At 41.9% G+C, this 20,763-nt stretch overlaps 1 protein-coding gene across 2 annotated transcripts in view; it reads right to left on the minus strand.

The window, feature by feature from the left end:
• Positions 1–2,192: 2,192 nt before the first annotated feature.
• LOC115085581 (2-iminobutanoate/2-iminopropanoate deaminase-like) overlaps positions 2,193–20,763 on the minus strand; it is a 49,096-nt gene continuing 30,525 nt past the window's right edge. The window contains exons 4-7 of one of the 2 annotated variants that reach the window (XM_029591773.1): positions 12,647–12,715; positions 5,753–5,808; positions 4,133–4,215; positions 2,193–3,096 (exon numbers count right to left, since the gene is read on the minus strand). In XM_029591773.1, coding sequence (XP_029447633.1) covers positions 3,078–3,096; positions 4,133–4,215; positions 5,753–5,808; positions 12,647–12,715 — 227 coding nt within the window. In that variant the 3' untranslated portion in view covers positions 2,193–3,077. The remainder of the gene's footprint in view (positions 3,097–4,132; positions 4,216–5,752; positions 5,809–12,646; positions 12,716–20,763) is intronic. The other variant, XM_029591774.1, reaches the window with a different exon arrangement.

Below are 20,763 nucleotides of genomic sequence, written 5' to 3' on the forward strand. Positions count from 1 at the left end.
TATTATACTAGTTACAAGCCATCCATAGCAGAAGTAAAGATTCACGGATAGGGACCCTGGCGCGCACAGTTACGTGCTGTTAATACTAAACTCCAGGAATACCCATGCCCTGCCTACCACACCCTGCCTAATTTTTCCTCCCAAATTGTTTGTGCACGTACCGGGAGATATGCGCATTTAAAAAAATCTGCCTAGCACGTGCCAGCCCAAGAGACACGCGTATCTCCCGGCTTTGGCACACGCTGAGCTTTTAAAATTTACCCCTAAGTATTTAAGCCTTGTAGCAAACTGACTCTCTCTATAAAGTTTTCCACCTCATTGGTGGAAAACGGTTTTTGGAACTAGAAACTGTGGAAAGAGACTGTCCTGTTGTAAATATTTTATTTTTTTAAATTTTATTTATATTCCTCCTTTCAGCACTTCACAGCGGATCACTGATTTGGGAACCATGTACACTGTACTTTTAGTGCATGAACGCTTACATTTCACAGGAGGGCCTGGTAAGTTTTCCCTCCCCTTCCTGCCACACCACCATCTCCACTAAATAAGATAAAATATGCCAGTGTTAAAGTGTGTGTGGTTGATGAGCAACAGATTACACAAATAATGTTAAACACTTTTTTGGACGTCTAAGAACCAAGGGTGCCAGAACATTTGTAAGTGTATATATGGGGGGGGGGGGGGGGGGGGGAGAGGGAGGCAAAAGCCACCCTTCTAATCTCTCACTCCCACCTTGGACAACATTGCAATCTTCTCCGCCTCTGCCCTTCCCATATCTCAGCCTCATCACGCAGGGACCACATCCCATGCCTTCCTCATGATTCCCCCAACCCCTAGAGCACAATGTAGCCTCTCCCCCACCTCATTTCTCCATTCTGAAGCTGTTGGGACCAGTTCAGGGGCCAATAGTGGCAGCAGCAGTAGGTATTGAGTGTAAATTCAGAAAGCTTATGCTTACAGGGAGTCCAGCACAGAAACCAACAGGGAGAAGGGTGGAGTCTGTGTCCATACACTTCTTCTTGCCAATGTTGCCAGGGCCGTCCTTAAGGGGGTGGGAGGACAAATAGGGGCAACTGTCTTAGGACCCATCCTCAATACTATTATTTCAGCATGTCGAGGCCCCACATCCCCCTCGGGTCAGCCCTTAGACGTGCACTACAATTTGTAGGATCATTTTAGCCCTTGTACAATTAATGACAAAGACATGCAATAAACTTTTGTTCATGCCAGATGCCTTCCCTGTCAAAAAGACAGCAGTCATACTTGCCACTTTCAAGGTCCGCTAGAGGGGGAAGCAGCCTTGGTCAATGTTAGAGGAGAAAGTCAGCCAGCAAGCTTACCTTCCCTGCCTCACATACTGGCCCACTATGTCTGACAATTCCCATTCTCCTGGATCAAGACTCTGTCTGCTGAAAAACAAACTCTTACATTGTCTTTGCCCTCACTGTGGGAGGTGGAGATTTCCTGAAGATGTACTTCCACCCATTCCAAGAGCTGGAAATTGCAAGTAACCATCAATTAGCCATAGCAGCCCTGACTTAGAAGGCAGGAAAGTGGGTGGCCCAAGATAGCAAAGCAGCTCTGCAGCAGTTATGATTTATAGTTTGCTTTCAACTCTGAACCAATAAAGATGAGCACTGTGCTTCTCTCTTCTCCCCCACTCCTTACACATCCTCCCCATCACGTTTCCTTTGAACACCTTCACCTTGCCAGACTCCGCAAATAAGAGCTCCTCAGCAGTCTTATGGATTAGCAATACGTAAGGCAGGCTCCTCATCCCGGTGACAGTTCCATGGCTTTAGCTCCAGAAGATTTAAGCCAGTGCCACCCTTTGCAGCAAGTCTACCCAGGGCTAAGCTGTGAAACTATGAGAGACAGGACAGTGGCAGCAGCTCACCTAGGACCCTGCCAGATGAGCAGACAGAGTTAATGCACCTGCAGCCACGGCAGTACATGAAATAAGCTCCTCCACTGGGCTCGATCTCATTAGACAGAGGGGAAGTAGAGGGTTTCAGAACCAGATGGTACATACAGGAAGCAGGACTGCTATCAAAGCAGCACGCACAACCGGCCCTGCAATAAGTCACTCATCCTTGAGCAATAAACACCAACATAATGTCCATAGGCTGAAGTGGAGGGTGGGGGCTCTAATTTGTATTAAAAGGTTCAGGTGAAAAAATCAAAACATCCTATTTAAGCATCCAAAATGATAGTTTTATTGAATCCTTATAACAGCAAAGCTTGAAAGGAATGTAAATACAGCTGTGTCTCCCAACAATGTAAAGACAGCTGAATTTTCTCCACCTCTGCTTTTGGATGATTTTAAATAAAAGAAAGCCAACCCCATTCCAATTTTTTCCAGATGTATTTTCTGACACAGGTGAATGCTGCCCGTTGAAGATTTTAATGTTTACTTTCAAACCTGTCATTTTTGGGTATAAGAACTCATGTCCGTATTACTCTATGATGGTAGATTTTATTTTCACTTAAGCAGATTCCCAAATTCTGAATATAAAAATATATACTTTTTCATGTAGTACAGTAAAGTCTTAAGGATTATACAGCTGTAAGAAACTTTTGTAGATATGAAAATAGAAAAATTTTAAAAAGCAGCAATGCAGTAAATGCTTAACTTTTGCAGTAGGTAGGATCCAAAAAGTCAATGTCATCAACTTCCATATTATGCTTGTTCAGAAAAATCACGCATCACTGTCAGCTACACTAAACACAAGAACTACAGACAGGAATAGAGACTACCCCCAGAAAATGGGAAAGAAAAAAAAAAACAGCAAATCTGTGCAATTACATTTTCTGTAGCAATTAGAAAAAACTGCAGAGATGAGCTGAATAGGATGGTATCCCCCCTTTGAGGGGACTTTATATTTTTGGGAGACTGAACCAAATTCAGCCCATCACTAGCAAAAACAAACAAAAAGAGTCAGCTCTCTTTCTAGGAATGCGAAGACAGCAAAGATCGATGCTCCCAAATCAAGAGCAGAATGCGATGTGTCGGAGGTTGGATTCTTATAGAGCTGCTGCTGCTGCATCCACGATGGGGCCCAGAATCGCTACTGCTTCTATTTCAACACGTCCTCCCTAGATAAAAAAAAATAGTGACACATCGTAAGAAAGAAAAACCATATTAAGAAGAAGCGAATACTGAATCCCATGTAAAACACTCACTGCAAGACAAGGAATCCTCCTCCCACCAAAGAGCTGTGGGCACAATTAAATTGTCAGTGTTATACTGTTCTGGCTGTTGGGCCATCATTTAAAGTGGCTCTAAGCTAGGGATGGCAAACTAGCTTTCCTACTGAATGCAGAATATCACTGACATCTGGCAACTCTCATACTTTTCTCCCCACATGAACTCTTAAAAAAAAAAAAAGCGTATGTCAACTGTAAGTTTGATTCAAACTCTATAGCTGATTCACATGGTTGTTTAAATTTGTTGTAATCCGCCTGGAGGCTATGCTTGGTAAGAGGCAGATTAGTGAATAACTATAAATACATCAACCAGCCTATTCACTATGTAATCAAACACTAAAAGAGCATGGATTGGCAGCTATGCCCATGTGAAGAGGCACGCCAGAAAGCGAATCCAGTAATCTCAATGAAGCCTCTTTTCATGAGGCTCTAACATCACACCACTTCTACAACCTTTCCTCCTAAATACATTTCAACATCCCTTGTAGCCCTTATGATTCTGTTATCTATCTTCTGCACCAATATAGCAAAACATCAGAAAGTTACATTTCTGCTTAGGACAGCCATAAAATGTTCTAGGTGCTAGTAATTCATTTAACAATGATTAATAATCAACTGTTTAAAAGGGCTTTAGCATTAAATTGAAAAACCCGATTTCTGTTGCACTGCTGAAACATAGATAATGGAGATGGATACTATTTTATTGTACCAAATATCAGATCTTTTCTCAACCTCAATCAAAATAAAAATAGGGGGGGGGGGGGGGGGGGGGGGGGGGGGCGGCAGCAAGGTGATCATTTTATTGCTGTAAAAACTTCATTCAACATGTCTATATTACAGGCTGAAGTTGTCCCAAATTCTTGTACTGCAGTACCTTGGTCTGATCATTACCTAATTCAAATAAAGACCTATGTTCCTTTCATACCTATCCATGCGAAGATACCTGCGGCGAGAGTTGAGAGCAGAGAATGTATTGCTGAGAAACTTCTGGATGTTTGGATTTCTAGTCTGACAAATAGAGGAAAATCACATATGTTATACGTGAATTACTGAACGAGATAAACCCTCAGATGAACAATTGCACACTTACGCTACAAAGCGCTTTAACGTTTGTGCACTTGTTGCTATTGTGCTTGCTCAACAGATATAATCATGAGGTAACACTTTTCGTTTCACGTAGAATATGCCACTACTTTTAGGCAAAGAAGAATTTTTTAAAATATATATTAAATTTTAACATTCACTCCAACAGCTTCATTTATGAAAGAACGTCTATGGAAGAAAAACTTATCTTTCCAAAGAACGCTAGAGCTTAAGAGCTCATGGGCTCTGCTCTGCCAAATAATGCCAGACACCACTGATGTTTCGGAGACTTCGTCAGGGGCTTTAATCAATGTCTAAAGTTGGAGAGAGAATTCTTCATTGTCTGAAGGAAGAAATCAACCTTAATCCTACTCGTAAAAGGCGACTGGCATTTCAGGGCCCTGCCTCAAAATGTCGCACAAAGAAGAAATCTCTCTCCAACTTTAGACATTGATTAAAGCACCTGACAAAGTCTCCGAAACACCAGCGGTGTCGGGTGTTTGGCAGAGCAGAGCCGATGAGCTCGTAAGCTCTAGCGTTCTTTGGAAAGATAAGTTTTTCTTCCATAGAAGTTCTTTCATAAATAAAGCTGTTGGAGTGAATGTTAAAATTTAATATATATTTAAAAAAATTCTTTGCCTAAAAGTAGTGGCATATTCTACGTGAAATGAAAAGCGTTACCCCATGATTATATCTATTGAGCAAGCACAATAGCAACAAGTGCACAAACGCTTTGAAGCATAAGTGTGCAATTGCTCATCTATGAGGGTTTATCATGTGATTTTCCTATACTTGTCATACATTTTTATCACATATAACACCGGTTTTTCTTTTTTTTTGTGGATTTGTAGCCTGTCAGATATTGTTATAACAGACCCTGAAAATGCCTCAACTAAATGGAACGAATCACTGGATGGCTCGATTCTTACGATCAGGAGACATAGAGCTTCCCATTGAGTAAGGATACATTAGCAACTAAGTGGTGGCTTCGGCATCCTGAGCGCCACTGGCGTAAGTCGAAGCTTACTTGTGACTGAGTTGTATTTAAATACTTTGAAAGAGTTTAGAATGATGGTTGATGACTTAAAGCAACATCACATTTCTGCACAGTAGTGATGCTTCAAATTGATCTCACAAATTGTTTTATATTGTTAGATCACTCATATCACATCCCAAGGATAAGGTTCAAGTGAAGTGCTAAAGATTTTGCTCACATTTTTCATGTGAAGATTTATCAAGTTATATCACAATTCATTGTAAATTCAGTAGCAGCCCCTGAACCAGTTGGTGATAATGTTAGGAAATAGGAACAATTTGATATGGTACCTTTTGTGGAAATCATACAAACTGTAGCTAAGATGCCCTTTAAGTGTAGGGTGGCAGAACAAAATCTGAGAACACCATTTAAAACAGCCTGAAAAATAAAACAGGTGGATTTGTTTGCTGTACAGATTTTACTTACTTTTGGCAAAGCTGCAACCTGGTATGCTGCTCTGGCTGGGAAGTTACTCTGGAAAACTGGAAAAAAAAAAAAGAGGCAACATCTTCTCATTTTCCATTAAGAACATAAGAAATTGCCATGCTGAGTCAGACCAAGGGTCCATCAAGCCCAACATCCTGTTTTCAACAGAGGCCAAAACCAGGCCACAAGAACTTGGCAATTACCCAAACACTAAGAAGAACCCATACTACTGATGCAATTAATAGCAGTGGCTATTCCCTAAGTAAACTTGATTAATAGCCACTAATGGACTTCTCCTCCAAGAACTTATCCAAACCTTTTTTGAACCCAGCTACACTAACTGCCCTAACCTGGCAACAAATTCCAGAGCTTTATTGTGCATTGAGTGAAAAATATTTTTCTCCGATTAGTCTTAAATGTGTTACTTGCTAACTTCATGGAATGCCCCCTAGTCCTTCTATTATTCGAAAGTGTAAATAACTGAGTCACATCTACTCGTTCAAGACCTCTCATGATCTTAAAGACCTCTATCATATCCCCCCTCAGCCGTCTCTTCTCCAAGCTGAACAGCCCTAACCTCTTCAGCCTTTCCTCATAGGGGAGCTGTTCCATCCCCTTTATCATTTTGGTTGCCCTTCTCTGTACCTTCTCCATTGCAACTATATCTTTTTTGAGATGCGGCGACCAGAATTGTACACAGTATTCAAGGTGCGGTCTCACCATAGAGCGATACAGAGGCATTATGACATTTTCTCTTTTATTAACCATTCCCTTCCTAATAATTCTTAACATTCTATTTGCTTTTTTGACTGCTGCAGCACACTGAGCCGACAATTTTAAAGTATTATCCACTATGATGCCTAGATCTTTTTCCTGGGTGGTAGCTCCTAATATGGAACCCTAACATCGTGTAACTACAGCAAGGGTTATTTTTCCCTATATGAAACACCTTGCACTTGTCCACATTAAATTTCATCTGCCATTTGGATGCCCAGTCTTGCAAGGTCCTCCTGTAATGTATCACAGTCTGCTTGTGATTTAACTACTCTGAATAATTTTGTATCATCCGCAAATTTGATAACCTCACTCGTCGTATTCCTTTCCAGATCATTTATATATATATTGAAAAGCACGGGTCCAAGTACAGATCCCTGAGGCACTCCACTGTTTACCCTTTTCCACTGAGAAAATTGACCATTTAATCCTACTGTTTCCTGTCTTTTAACCAGTTTGTAATCCACGAAAGGACATTGCCTCCTATCCTATGACTTTTTAGTTTTCGTAGAAGCCTCTCATGAGGGACTTTGTCAAACGCCTTCTGAAAATCCAAATACACTACATCTACTGGTTCACCTTTATCCACATGTTTATTAACCCCTTCAAAAAAATGAAGCAGATTTGTTAGGCAAGACTTCCCTTGGGTAAATCCATGTTGACTGTGTCTCATTAAATCATGTCTTTCTATATGCTCTACGATTTTGATCCTGAGAATAGTTTCCACTATTTTTCCCAGCACTGAAGTCAGGCTCACTGGTCTATATTTACCCAGATCGCCCCTGGAGCCTTTTTTAAATATTGGGGTTACATTGGCCACCCTCCAGTCTTCAGGTACAATGGATGATTTTAATGATAGGTTACAAATTTTAACTAATAGTTCAGAAATTTCATTTTTGAGTTCCTTCAGAACCCTAGGATGCATACCATCCGGTCCAGGTGATTTGCTACTCTTTAAGTTTCTCAATCTGGCCTACTACATCTTCCAGGTTCACAGTGATTTTGTTCAGTTCGTCTGACTCATCACCCCTGAAAACCATCTCCGGAACTGGTATCTCCCCAACATCCTCATTAGTAAACACAGAGGCAAAGAATTCATTTAGTCTTTCTGAAATGGCCTTATCTTCCATAACAGCCCCTTTAACCCCTTTGTCATCTAATGGTCCAACCGACTCCCTCACAGGTTTCTTGCTTTGGATATATTTAAAAAAGCTTTTCTTATGAGTGTTTGCCTCTATGGCAAACTTCATTTCAAATTCTCTCTTCGCCTGTCTTATCAATGTTTTACACTTAACTTGACAATGCTTATGTTTTATCCTATTTTCTTCAGATGGATCCTTCTTCCAATTTTTGAAGGATGTTTTTTGGCTAAAATAGCCTCTTTCACCTCACCTTTTAACCATGACGGTAATCATGGTTAAAAGGTGACATTATTCTAAAATTATTAATCTAACAAACAGCACAGACTCTCATTTGGTAATGGCTTCAATGAACCACATCATGCATGGCCACAGGAGCAGCTAACTTCACTGTCACTTTCAGCTCTGAAGGAAGAAACCAACCTTAACCCTACTGGTAAAAGGCGACTGGCAGAATAGTATTCTAACGGATGTCAAAGAATTCCCCTCTTCACAAAGCAAGACAGAGTGGAGAAACTCATGTTCTAATCTACAGAACAGAGGTGAGGAATTTTCCAGAGATACTTGCAAAACATGGACATTAGAATATCCCAGTAGAAAGGTTGTTTTGAAAGGCTGAAGTAGCCCAGATTGGTGTAAACAAAGAGTACCCAGATGTGAATGACTCTAAACTGCCTGTATTGTTTGCTAACAAGCAGGTTATGAGTTAAAAAAGAAATGAAAGTACAAATAAAAAATGTATACTGTATAACATCTGTATGTGAATGCCAGAAGAGAGTTAGAATGTATGTCATTATTTGAGGATATAGACAGACATTTCAGAGTCATGGTTGAAGGTGGACAGTCAATGGGACACGGATACCAGGATTTAAATTATAATCAATGTGATAGGGCAGATGAGATTGGTGGAGGGGTGGCACTATATGTAAAAGATGGCAGTCAAGCATGATAAAGTCCTGCAGGAAACAAAATGTACTGTGGAATCCATATGGCTAAAATTTCATGTGTGATGGGTAAGAGTATAGCAGTAGGTGTATACTACTGGCCACCTGGCCAAAATGAAAAACAAATGCTAGCTGAAATTTAAAAAGCAAATGAAGTTTGCCAAAATGATAATGGGAGATTTCAACTACCCTGCTATCGATTGGGTCAATATCTCATCAGGACATACTAGAGAAGTTAAGTTTCTAGATGCCATAAATGACTGACTGCTTCATGGAGCAACTGGTCCTAGAACAGACATGAGGAGCAGCTACTATGGATCTAGTCCTCAGTGGAACACATGACCTGATACGAGGGGTTATTGTGGTGGGGCCGCTAAGCAATAGTGTTCATAATGCAAATCAAATTTGACAATCATTGTTGGGAGGACATTAAGCAAGACTACTAGAGTAGCATATAACTTTGAAAGAGGAGACTGATATGAGGAAATGAATTAGAAAAATACTAAAAATGGAACAGCTGCAAGGGTTTAAAGTTTGCATGAGGTATGGACAGTTTAAAAATACCATTTTGGAAGCTCAGATAAAAATGAATTCCATGCACTAAAAAATGTAAAGGAAAACAAAATGACAGTGGTTTAACGGCGAGGCAGTTAAAGCTAAAGGGCGTAGTTCAAAAGTAAAAAGCAGAAGAAAATAAATAGTCAAAAGCATAAGCACTGGCAAGTCAGATGTAAAAACAGTAATCAGGCCAAAGAGACCGAAAAAGCTTGCCAGTGAAGCAAAAAACAGCCAATAAAAAAAACAAAACTTTAAGAACATTTGGAGCAAAAAGCCTGGGAGGGAGTCATGGGGGCTGCTAGATCACTGGTTTTCAACCTAGTCAAGTTTTCCAGGATATCCACAATGATTATGCATATGAGAGATTTACATACACTGCCTCCATTGTATGCAAATCTATCTCATACATATTCATTGGGGATGTCCTGAAAACCTGACTGGCTAGGTGTGTCTGTCCCAAAGACTGGGTTGAAAACCCCTGTGATAGTTGACTGAGAAGCAAAAGGAGTACTCAGGGAGGACAAAGAAATAACAGAAAAACTGAATGAGTTCTTGGTCTTTTACAGAGGAGGATGTTGGGAACATACCCACACCTGAAACATTCTCCGAGCAACTAAAACAATATCTGTGACAATGGAGGATGAATCGATCAGACTGACAAACTAAAGAGTAACAAATCCCAGGCATTGCATGGCATCCACCCCAGAGTTCTAAAAACTAAAACTGAAATTGCTAACCTGTTACCAGTAATCTGTAACCTATCATTTAAAGCTGCCATGATTCCTGAAGACTGGAAGTTGGCCAATATGATACAGATTTTTAAGAAGGTTCCAATAACAAAAAAGATTTAAACGGCTCTACGGGGGATCTGAGAAACTATAGATTGGTGAGCCAGACGTCTGTGCTGGCCAAAAACAAAGTCTCTGGCCATACAGATGGACCCGGCTTAATGGAGAAGAGTGAACATAGTTTTAGCAAGGGGAAGTCTTGTCTTACTCATCTTTTAGAATTTGTTAAAGTTGTACATATTACATGGAGTTACAATGCTATGAGTTTGGCCTGATTACTGTTTTTACATCTGACTTGCCCATGCTTATGCTTTTGACTATGAGTTGGTTGATGTAGTGTATTTAGATTTTCAGAAGGCATTTGACAAAGTCCCTCCTGAGAGACTCCTCAGCAAATTACAAAGTCATGGGATTGGAGGCAGTATCCTATTGTGGACTGGTAAGTCGTTAAAAGACCAGAAAGTACAACTAAATGGTCAGTTTTCCAAATGGAAAAATGTTGTTAGTGGAATACCACAGAGATTGGTACTGGGACCTGTGCGGTTTAACATATTCATAAATGTTCTGGAAAAGAGGATGAGCGCGTCGATCAAATTTGCAGATGATACAATTATTCAAAGTTGTTAAAACAGCAATGAATTGCAAGGAACTGTAGCAGGACCTTGTGAAACAAGGAGACTGGGTAACTGAATGGCAGATTAAGTTTAATGTTTTCAGTGTAAAATGATACACATAAGGAAAAATATTCCCAACTTCAAATAAATGATGCTGGGTATTGGGAGTCGCTACCCAAGAAATTAGCCTTGGAATCCTTGTAAAAGATACACTGAAATCCTCGGGTCAGTATAGGTCAGCAGTCAAAAAAGCAAAAAGAATGCTAGGAATGATCCGAGAAGAAATGGAGAATAAAACAAATCATCATATTGTCTCTGCATTGAGCCATGCTGCGACTGCATCTAGAGAGTACTGCGTGCAGCTCCGATCTCATCTCAAGAAAAAGTTATAGCTGAATTAGAATCAGGTGCAGAGGAGGGTGTCAAAAATGATAAAGGGGATGGAACATCTCTACTATGATGAGCGGCTATTAGGGCTAAGGTTCTTTAGCTTAGGAAAAAAAAAAAAGACAGCTGAGAGAGGGCATGATAGAAGTTTATAAAATCATGAGTGGGGTGAAACAGGTAAAGACCAATTTACTCTTTCAAATACCACTAAAACAAGGGGACATGTATAGAACTAGCAAGAAGATTCAAAAGAGATCATAGAAAATACTTTTACACTTAGCACACTATCAAGCTGTGAAATCTGTAGCCAGAGAACATGATCAAGGCAATTAGCATAGTGGGATTAAAACAGGTTTGGGCAAATTTCTGGAGGAAAAGTGCATAACATTATTATCCAGGTAGACCAAAGAAAGCTACTACTATCCCTGAGATTAACAGGAATTAGATCTACTTTATGGGATCTACCGGGTACTTTCGACCTGGATTGGCTACTGTCTGAGACAGGATGCTGGGCTTGATGAACCTTGTTCTAAAATCAGCATAGCACTTATGTATTTACTAATTCTGTTACTTTGTCATAGAAAAATTCATGACAGTGGATGAGTACTACTGAGCAAGTCCATGGAGATTTCTGTGGCTAGATGTTAGGGCAGCTACCTTGCTAGTTTTGGTAGTTAAGATTGTGTATGCAGGATGGCAGAGAACCAATTAGGAAGAAAATAAATTGACTTGATTAAGGCGTGGTATCTTACAAGAGTTCATACACTATGGCTGGTAGCTGGGATAGATCCTTAGGAGCATGGACAGGAAAAACCGGGCAGACTAGACAGGCCAACTGATATTGATCTGTACCTCATTATGAAAAGTAACAGCATACTGTATAGTTCTGCAACCAATGAGGTGATGGTTTGAAGCCTTTGGGTCAATGAAAACATTTTAAAAACTTTAATCCACTACTCAGATTAGCAAAAAAAAAAAAAAGGATTTCTATCTGTATTTTGTTTCAAGTATCTCAATGCAAAAAAGGAGCAAGCACTCCTGTTCATGAAGCAAAAACCTCTGCATCCTTATAGCAAGGCCATTCCGGGCAAAAGAACCAATGCAGACGCTGCATGGCGCACACATGTACACCCGCGTACAACCATTTTAAAATCTACCCCAGATTGTGGGCATAATCAAATCCCTATGCTGCTGCCGCCACCCTGTGCCTCTGTTTACCCAGCTGCCACTTTATCCCCCCTACTTCACAAATTATATTTTTCAAATTGTTGAAAGACATTTTGGGTGATCTTTCAGGACTGATGAGGGGTATAATTCTAAAAAGAATAATTCTAGGAGGTACCTGGACACCAGGGAAGCATCTGCAATACAAAGGCTGGCATGCTTCAGGAAAGGAGTTCATTTCTTTTCTGCCCAAAGTTATATATATTTTAAAGTTACTGCCCAGACTTAGATCCAAGATATTAAAGAACCTATATGAGAGGAACTAGAGTTTTGTACGTAAGATGAAGAGGGAGTTAAATTGTCATTTGCAGTTGCAGCAGCCAGGCAAATAATTACCAAGTGAGACTATCAAATACAAAAAGGAAAAAAAAAAGGTCTGAAATGTGTTGAGACTGCCCTTGTAAAAACCACACACACAAAAAGCTATTAGCAATTCATGAAGACTGAAACCACCACATATACTTACACTGCTTGTAGACTTCATTAACACCACTGAAGTCATTTATGTCTGCTAACAAGATGGTAGTTTTCACAACTAGAAGACAGAGAAATAAAATTACTATGAGGTAAAACACTATGGGAGTCGTTTTCAAAACCATGCAGGCAGATGTAAAGTCAGGAGCACTTTTATTTGCAGCTTTTACAACATTTCTTAAAGAGAAAGTGCATGCATACTTTCCCCTTGAAAACGTTTGAAAAAACAGGGCCTCCCCCACCCTGGGACGCCTCCACAAAAACACAGGAAAAAAAAATGTATGTGTATAGTGGAATGCTGGGTACACACATCTGCATACAGGGTGGGCAATTTGTCAAACAGCCTTTTTACCTGTTAAGCAGCCATGGGTAAATGGCTTACCTGATATATCCAGTCAGACCAATGGGTTATGCCCATCGACAATCAAATGGAGACATCCCCTCTTATAGGCATCTGTGCTGACCTCAGATTAGTAGTATTACTTGTAATGAACTAATTTACAAAAATGTAAACACATTACACCCCGAGGGCAATCCAGAATAAGAAAAGAAAAAATAAACAAAAGCAAGCATAAAACTATAAACAAAACATTAATACTTATCCTACTTGCTCACCAGAAGGAAGAGTCCACTTCAGAGAGGTGCTAGGAACAGCAGCATATTTGGCAATACAACAGAGCAGATTTTGGAGTGGTCTGACTTGATTCGAGGAAAGGTAATTATCAGGTAAGAATACATTTCACCTTCCTCTTCATTCAAATGAATGGGATGTACCCAAACTAATTCTGAACTGGGCAGGGATAGTGCCAATCCCACTCTTAAGACTTGTGCAGTAAAGGAGACCCCCCCTCCCTAGCACTCACATCTAAAGGATAATGCTTTCAAGAAGGCAGGCAAAAGACCACCAAGACGTAGCTCTACATATCTTTTGTGGAGAAACTAAGCACAACTCTGCCTACAAAGCCACTTGTGCTCTAGCAGAATGTATCCTGAGCTGCTTGGGTCAGGACTTGCCCTTATCCACATAAGCCACTGTGAACCTCCTTACTCCAACGTGCAATAATGGCCCGGTAGCCGCTTCCCCTTTCTTATCTGACCATCAAAAAGATGATACAATCATTGAAATGCATTAGTGAGTTTCAGATATCTCAGAACTCCTCACCTCACATCCATGAAATGAAGTATACTGTAATACCCTCCAATTTAATGTGAAAGGCCTTCACTACTTTTGAAAGAGAGGACAGTACTGTATGAATCTTGACTATATATCTCGTGATCACCAAAAGAGATTATTACATGACAGCGCTTTTAACTCAGAGATACATCTGGTTGAACAAATTGCCACCATAAAAACAACCTTCTCAGTGAACAATTTCAATGAAAGAGCCCAAAAGAGGCTTTAAATATGAATCTGCCAAAAAGAATACCACCAAATTCAGATCCCAAGCTGGAATAGGGTCCCTCACCAGAGCTGTAATGTGCTTAACTCCTCTCAAGAAGCGAGTAACATCTGGATGAGAAGATAAAGGCCTTCCCAAAATACGGCCTCTATGGCATGCAACTTGCATCTTCAAAGGATTGAGAGTTAAACCCATATAGCCAGACCATCCTGCAGGAACTTCAAAATACAAACCACAAGGCTTCCTAGGAACTATCTTCCAAACAGAACACCAAACTAAAAAATCTTACTAACTCACACATACACTAAGGAGGTAGATTTTCTAGCCTTCAAGAGTGCTCACAACCTCAATAGAATATTTTTTTCAACTGAGATCACTTAAGAGCCAAGCAATAATAAAGTTAATCTGGGTCCTTGTGAAGAACAGAACCCTATGAAAGAAGGTCCCTGTACCAAAGAAACCACAATGGTTGCCCATCCAACAACCTAACAAGATCCACATACAAAAGGACACCTCGGCCAATCAGTTGCCACCACAAAAACCAGGTCTGGAAGACCAGTAATCCTCTGAACTATCACCAATGGCAATAGGAGAAATATATTAAAAAAAAAAATAAATTATATATTCACTAAGTTTTTATTTGTGATATTGTAACAATTTTCTCTAACACTATGTCCTTCTTTGTATTATAATTAATTCTAATGAATCACAATACTAGAAGATATAAACAATATTTTACAGGGGCGCTTTACAGCGGTCGACAGTAATGGACGTATGAGAGCCAAGTTCCTTCCCCTGATTGCTGATAACATTGCTTTTTCACTTACTATCATGCTAATTTTGTTACTTTTCAACCTGTATTGTTCCCCTGCAACAACAAAAACCATGGACCTGAAGCAGTTCTCTTTCAGTAAACATGCTTCGGAGATCCTGGCTGATGAGGGCAGGCAGGCTGCATCTGCAGCGGAGGGGCCTGATTCTGATGACGCCACTTCTGTGCACCTTTCTAGCTACAGCAACGCTGACCTGCCTTCAAGAGATGAACTCCAGGGGTGGTTTATGGAGTTACAGGCAGATGTGAAGCAGCACAAGATGGATCTGCTAGCTTCAATATCAGAGGTGAGAGACGACATAGTTGAACTGGGTACTCGAGTGGATGATTTAGATGTGTGTGTGTGGAAGGTTATGCAGCCAGTATTGCGGCTTTAGTTGCACAGTGAAAATCTACGCAGACAGAATGTGTTCTTTTAGCTGAAAAGCTAGAAGATTTGGAAAACTGAAATCGCCGCTGTAATTTGAGAATTAGAAGCATCCCGGAGGTTGAAGCTTATAGTGACCCAAGAGCTACTGCAGAAAGATATATTCTTTTATACTTACCAATTTGGCTCTATACCTGACTGCCCCTCTTGCCTGCTTAAATTTGAGAGCGCATAGGGCCTTGGGTCCCAAAATGGATAACAGAGCGTGAGACATTGTCATATGCATGCACAGCTTCACCCAGAAAACATTTGTCTATGAGGTGGCAAGAAAGAGACCTAACAGGCACTGGGAAGGACACACGATATCTATCTTTAATAATCTTGCACCTTCCACTCTCTGCAAGAGATCTGAAATGAGGGAGGCGATCCGATCTCTACGAGACAAATATGTCCGATTCCATTGGTCATTCCCTTTTGGGCTTCAATTTATGCTCAAAGGGATATTGTATAGAGTGAAAACTGTGCCAGAGGCTGTTGAAGCCTTCAAACAGGTGGCTCTTCCTATTAATTTTTCAGTTCCTAAAATGGCAGCCAGCGTGCAGAAGACGGATGCCCTCCCCAGATGGCAATGTGCTGGCAAAGGATGTCAGCTTCAACGTCAGTTGGACGATTCTCAATCTGTGCTCTCTGATCAAGGGGTGAAGACATTCAAGAACTCTAGAAGATGGTTCTCAGTAGACTTTGGTGCTTTATATTATGGCTTTTTTGCTGAGTTCTCTTTTTCATCTGAGACTGTCAATTGCAGTGATATCTTGTACATGCTTTTATGAGCTTTAGTGATTATTTTTTATTTGCTTTTCACTTGCAGCTTACTAGTTAATCGGGAGGGGGGGTGTTTGATATGTTTCCATCACAGTCTTCTCGCGACGCCTCCTAGGAGTGGTGCAATCTGCCCAAGAGGTTTGGCGGATTATGATATAGGGTGGGTGGATCTGGGAGGGAGAGATATCCCTTTGCACTCAAATTATGCTTTTTCTATGCTTAATGGAGACAAGCTGTTTTACTTTTTCTATATATCTGTGACAAACAGAATACTCTTTATTAATGTCAAAGGCCTTTTTATATAAGGTCCCCATGTCTTCCCAAATGAGGCCAAACTGTTATTTTGGAGAGCTGTTAAATGAGCCAAATGGTAATGCATAGATAGATGATTAAGCACTACAGAAAAAGAAGGTATATCAACACTCTTCCAAAGCCTGGCTAATTAATATCTGGCTGTTATGAAGACTTGTTGATAGAATCGCTATTGTGGTTCTATTTAATTTATTATGGGCTTTAATGGAGAAATTACTTACCTGATAATTTTGTTTTCCTTAGTGTAGACAGATGGATTCAGGACCGATGGGTTAGGCTCCCCTGCCAGCAAATGGAGATGGAGTCAGGTTTCAAAGCTGATGTCACCCTACATACACCCCTGCAGTGACTTCAGCCCTTCAGTTTTCTCTTCAAAAGCCACTGTGGACATATTATTGAAAAAACTTGATTAAAAATGGATAACCGTAACTGTACTCAACAAAACAAACATTGGACCCCAGTAAGATTATAGATGACTTACTCGTAATCTCTTGGAATGCTGAGTCCACTAAGAAAACAAAATTATCAGGTAAGTAATTTCTCCATTTCCTAGTATGTAGCTAGATGGACTCAGGACCAATGGGATGGACAAAAGCTACTCCTGATCGGGGCGAGAGGCTGTCTGCAGTCTGGTTAATACCACCCTTGCAAAGGCCGCGTCATCTCGGGCCTGAATGTCCAGGCACTAGAACCTGGGGAAGGTGTGCAAGGAGGACCATGTTGCCACCTGGCAGATGACGACGGGAAATAGCAGTCTAGCTTCCACCCGAGAGACTGCCTGAGCCCTAGTGGAATGAGCTTTAACCTGAAAAAAGGTAATGGCTTTCCTGCCTCCACATAGCTTGCTGGATTAAGGAGGTGGTCAAAGAAGCCTATGGTAGCCCACGAAGCTAGTTCGCCCTGCTTCCTTCCACAGTGAAAGACAAACAGGGGGGGGGGGGGGGGGGGGTCCATCTTTCAGACTGGTTATGAAATTTCCAAATACCGCACCAAAAGCCTACTGACACTCAAAATGACAGAGACTGTATTCTTCCATATCCTTGTGATTACGAGAGATGGTAACGAAATGGACCTATTCAAATGAAACTCCGAGATGACTTTGGGCAAGAAGGATGAAACGAAACGAAGCTGTAATGCTCCTGGAGTCATCCAGTGGAACGGTTCCCGACAAGGCCTGTAGTTCAGAGATGCGTTGTCAGACATTACACAGAACACTTGACCCTGAAGTATGTGGCTGAATTGTAGACACGCCAATCTGACTGCCCAGGCTTCCAGGCAGTTTATGTTTCAGACGGCCTCTTCATTGGTCCAATGTTCCTGGGCCGTCAGTTCCTGACAGTGAGCTCCCCAACCCCGGAGACTCACGTTTGTCGTGAGGAAAAGCCAGTTTGGAGAAGACATGGATACAACCTTGCTCAGATGAGCTTCCTGCAGCCACCAATGGAGCTGAGAGTGTAAGAGGAGGCGAATCGAATAGTCTTGAGACTGTGGGTTCCAATGTGACAGCAGGGAGCGTTGAAGTAGTCGCCCATGGCATTTCTTTCAGGGTTGCCACCATCAAAATGAGATCTTGAAGATAGCTCCACCTCATCAGGCATATCGTGCTCATCAGCCGATATACTTGGGATATCAACTTCCTTATCCGCGAAGTTGGAAGGAAGACCTTGCCCTGCTCTGTGTCGAATCAGACTCCCAGATATTCCAAGGATTGGGAGGGTTTGAGACTGCTTTTCTCCAGGTTTACAACCAACCGAGTTCCTGAAGCAAGGAGTTCATCCTGTTGATCACCTGGAGACCCTCTTCCATGGACTTTGCCCAGATCAACAAGTCGTCCAAGTACAGGTGCACCAGGATTCCCTCTTTTCTCAGTGCTGCCATTATGACCACCATAAACTTGGAAAATGTTCTGGGGGGCGGTGACTAGGACAAAGGGCAGTGCCCAGAACTGATAATGGTGACCCAGTACCGCAAAGCATAGGAAACTGTGTTCTTGATGGATTGGAATATTTTTAATTTTATTTATTTAGATTTATAGTCCAAAATGTGCAAAACATGTGTTTTTTGCACATTTTTTTCTTTTTCAGTGCTTCAAAGTGAATTAGGTAGGCCTCGGATAGGTCCCGGGAGGTTAAAAACTCTCCCGATTGAATGGCCATTATCATGGAGTGCAATGTTTCCATGTGGAAATGATTCATTCGTAGATGTTAGCAGACACTCTTGAGGCCCAGGATCCTTCCTTCTTGGTTACGATGAAATAGATGGCGTAACCCATATTTTCATGGGGCACAGGTCCTGGGATTATAGCCCTCATCCTGAGGAGCCTTACAGTAATCTCCACTGCCTGCTTCTTGTGCTGGGAGTGGCAAGGAGGCATTATGAATTCATCCCAAGGACTGCTGTGAAATTCCAGCGCATATCTTTCTTGTATACTTCCAATATACATTTGTCCAAAGTGATCTTGACCCACCACCCATAGAAGAGAGACAGTCGACCCCCCTATCTCCTCGTTCTGGGAAGGGGAGGGGGGGAAGGCAAAATTTCACTGGGTGGGGTTCTGGACGAACCTGAACCTGCTGCCCCTCTCTTAGGGTGTTGACTATGAAGGGACTGAGACTTCTGAAATGTTGAGTTTCTGTAGGGGCAAAAACATTGGGAGCCCCTGGATTGGCCCCTCATAGGTGAGAAGCGCTGTAATTCCTTCCTCTTATCTTCCAGATTCGCCTCACTTGCTGGCCAGCTTTTCCAATTTGCTTCTGAAAAGGAGAGATCTTTTAAAAGGCATCTTTGTAAGATTGGCCTTGGAGGTTGCATCTGATGACCAATTCCGCAGCCATCGCTGTCTTCTGGCCACCACCACTGAGACCACTCCTCTGGCTGAAGTACAGACTAGATCTGAGCCCGCGTCCGCTAAAAAGGCAGCAGAGTGTTCCATAACTGCTCTAGAATTCACCCTTGAGCCATCCACTTCCTGAGACAAGAGTAGGCACGAACGAGCTACAAGGGCACAACAAGACGCTATCTGCAAGGTCATTGCTACTGCATGAACAGCTTGTTTAAGGATGGGCTCCATCAGTCTATTGTGTGCATCCTTTAAGGCTGCTCCTTCCTCCATTGGGATAGTTGCTTGCTTAGAGACAGCACAGACCAGCACATCCACTTTAGGGAAATGCAAATGCTCTTTCACTGCTGGATCCAGTGGGTATAGAGCTTCTAACACTCGTCCCCCTTTAAAACTTGATTCTGGGACATTCTATTCTAGGTCAATCAACTCCTGGATGGCTTCCAGTACTGGAAATTAGCAATAGACTTTCCATAGAAAGATCAAAATGGGATTCTTCTTTGGTTCCCTCATAGAATCAGTCCCAGGGTCTCCCAGCATCTTCAGGGTCTGGAAAACCAAGGCTGGCAATTTGTCTCTATGAAAAAACCACAACATGGTTGGATACAGTTCCAACCCAGGGGGAATTTCCCCTTCTTCCAAGGGGTCCAGATCGTCCTCTTCGTCTGAGCCATCTGGGTCCCTACCAGGGATGCTCTTGTTAAGCCGAGGCATACCTCAAGGTCTGCCAATAGGACAGAGAGGGAGGGCTTACTAGGTGATCTTCCATCCGGACAGGGGCAAGTGAGGTAGTAGACTGCGCATGTACAAAGGCCTGTAGACCCTGGAAAAATTCCACCCATAGAAGGCAGCCAGGTCCATGCCTAGCCCAGGAGGTACTGGGGTAGGAGCCACTGAATTTCCCTCTACCATGGATGACCCAGTCAAAGGAGTACTCAGATCCCGGGGTACTTCCATTTAAGGCTGCGGCTAAACCATCTTCTGAATGGGAGGAGCCGAGCTTAGAAACATAGAAACATAGAAATGACGGCAGAAGAAGACCAAATGGCCCATCCAGTCTGCCCAGCAAGCTTCACATTTTTTTCTCATACTTATCTGTTTCTCTTAGCTCTTTGGTTCTATTTCCCTTCCACCCCCACCATTAATGTAGAGAGCAGTGATGGAGCTGCAAAAGTCCAGAGAGACCATCTCTCCTTAGGCTTCCTCACAGTGTTGACATAAGCTGGATTCCAGGTCAGATAGTGAAACCCTAATATGACAGACAGCACAGAGAGAAAGGCGCTTATGTTTCTTGGCTGCTGGCACCATTGGCAGCGTTAACTGTGTGTTCTGTCAGCTTGCACTTAAAATTTATGTGCACAGATTTACAGCGCCGGGGCGTGGCGAGGCACACGCACAGCCCATGCGCTTGGCTGTTCCTGGTTCTGTGCTTAGAAGTTGGGCAGTCATACATGCGCGACATTATGCATGTGGTGTGTGTGCACATCTGACACACTGCACATACTGACGTTCTATGGAGGGCAATAGGGCACGCATA

The sequence above is a fragment of the Rhinatrema bivittatum genome, chromosome 2 (assembly GCF_901001135.1).
Source record: "Rhinatrema bivittatum chromosome 2, aRhiBiv1.1, whole genome shotgun sequence".
Taxonomy (NCBI): Eukaryota; Metazoa; Chordata; class Amphibia; order Gymnophiona; family Rhinatrematidae; genus Rhinatrema; species Rhinatrema bivittatum.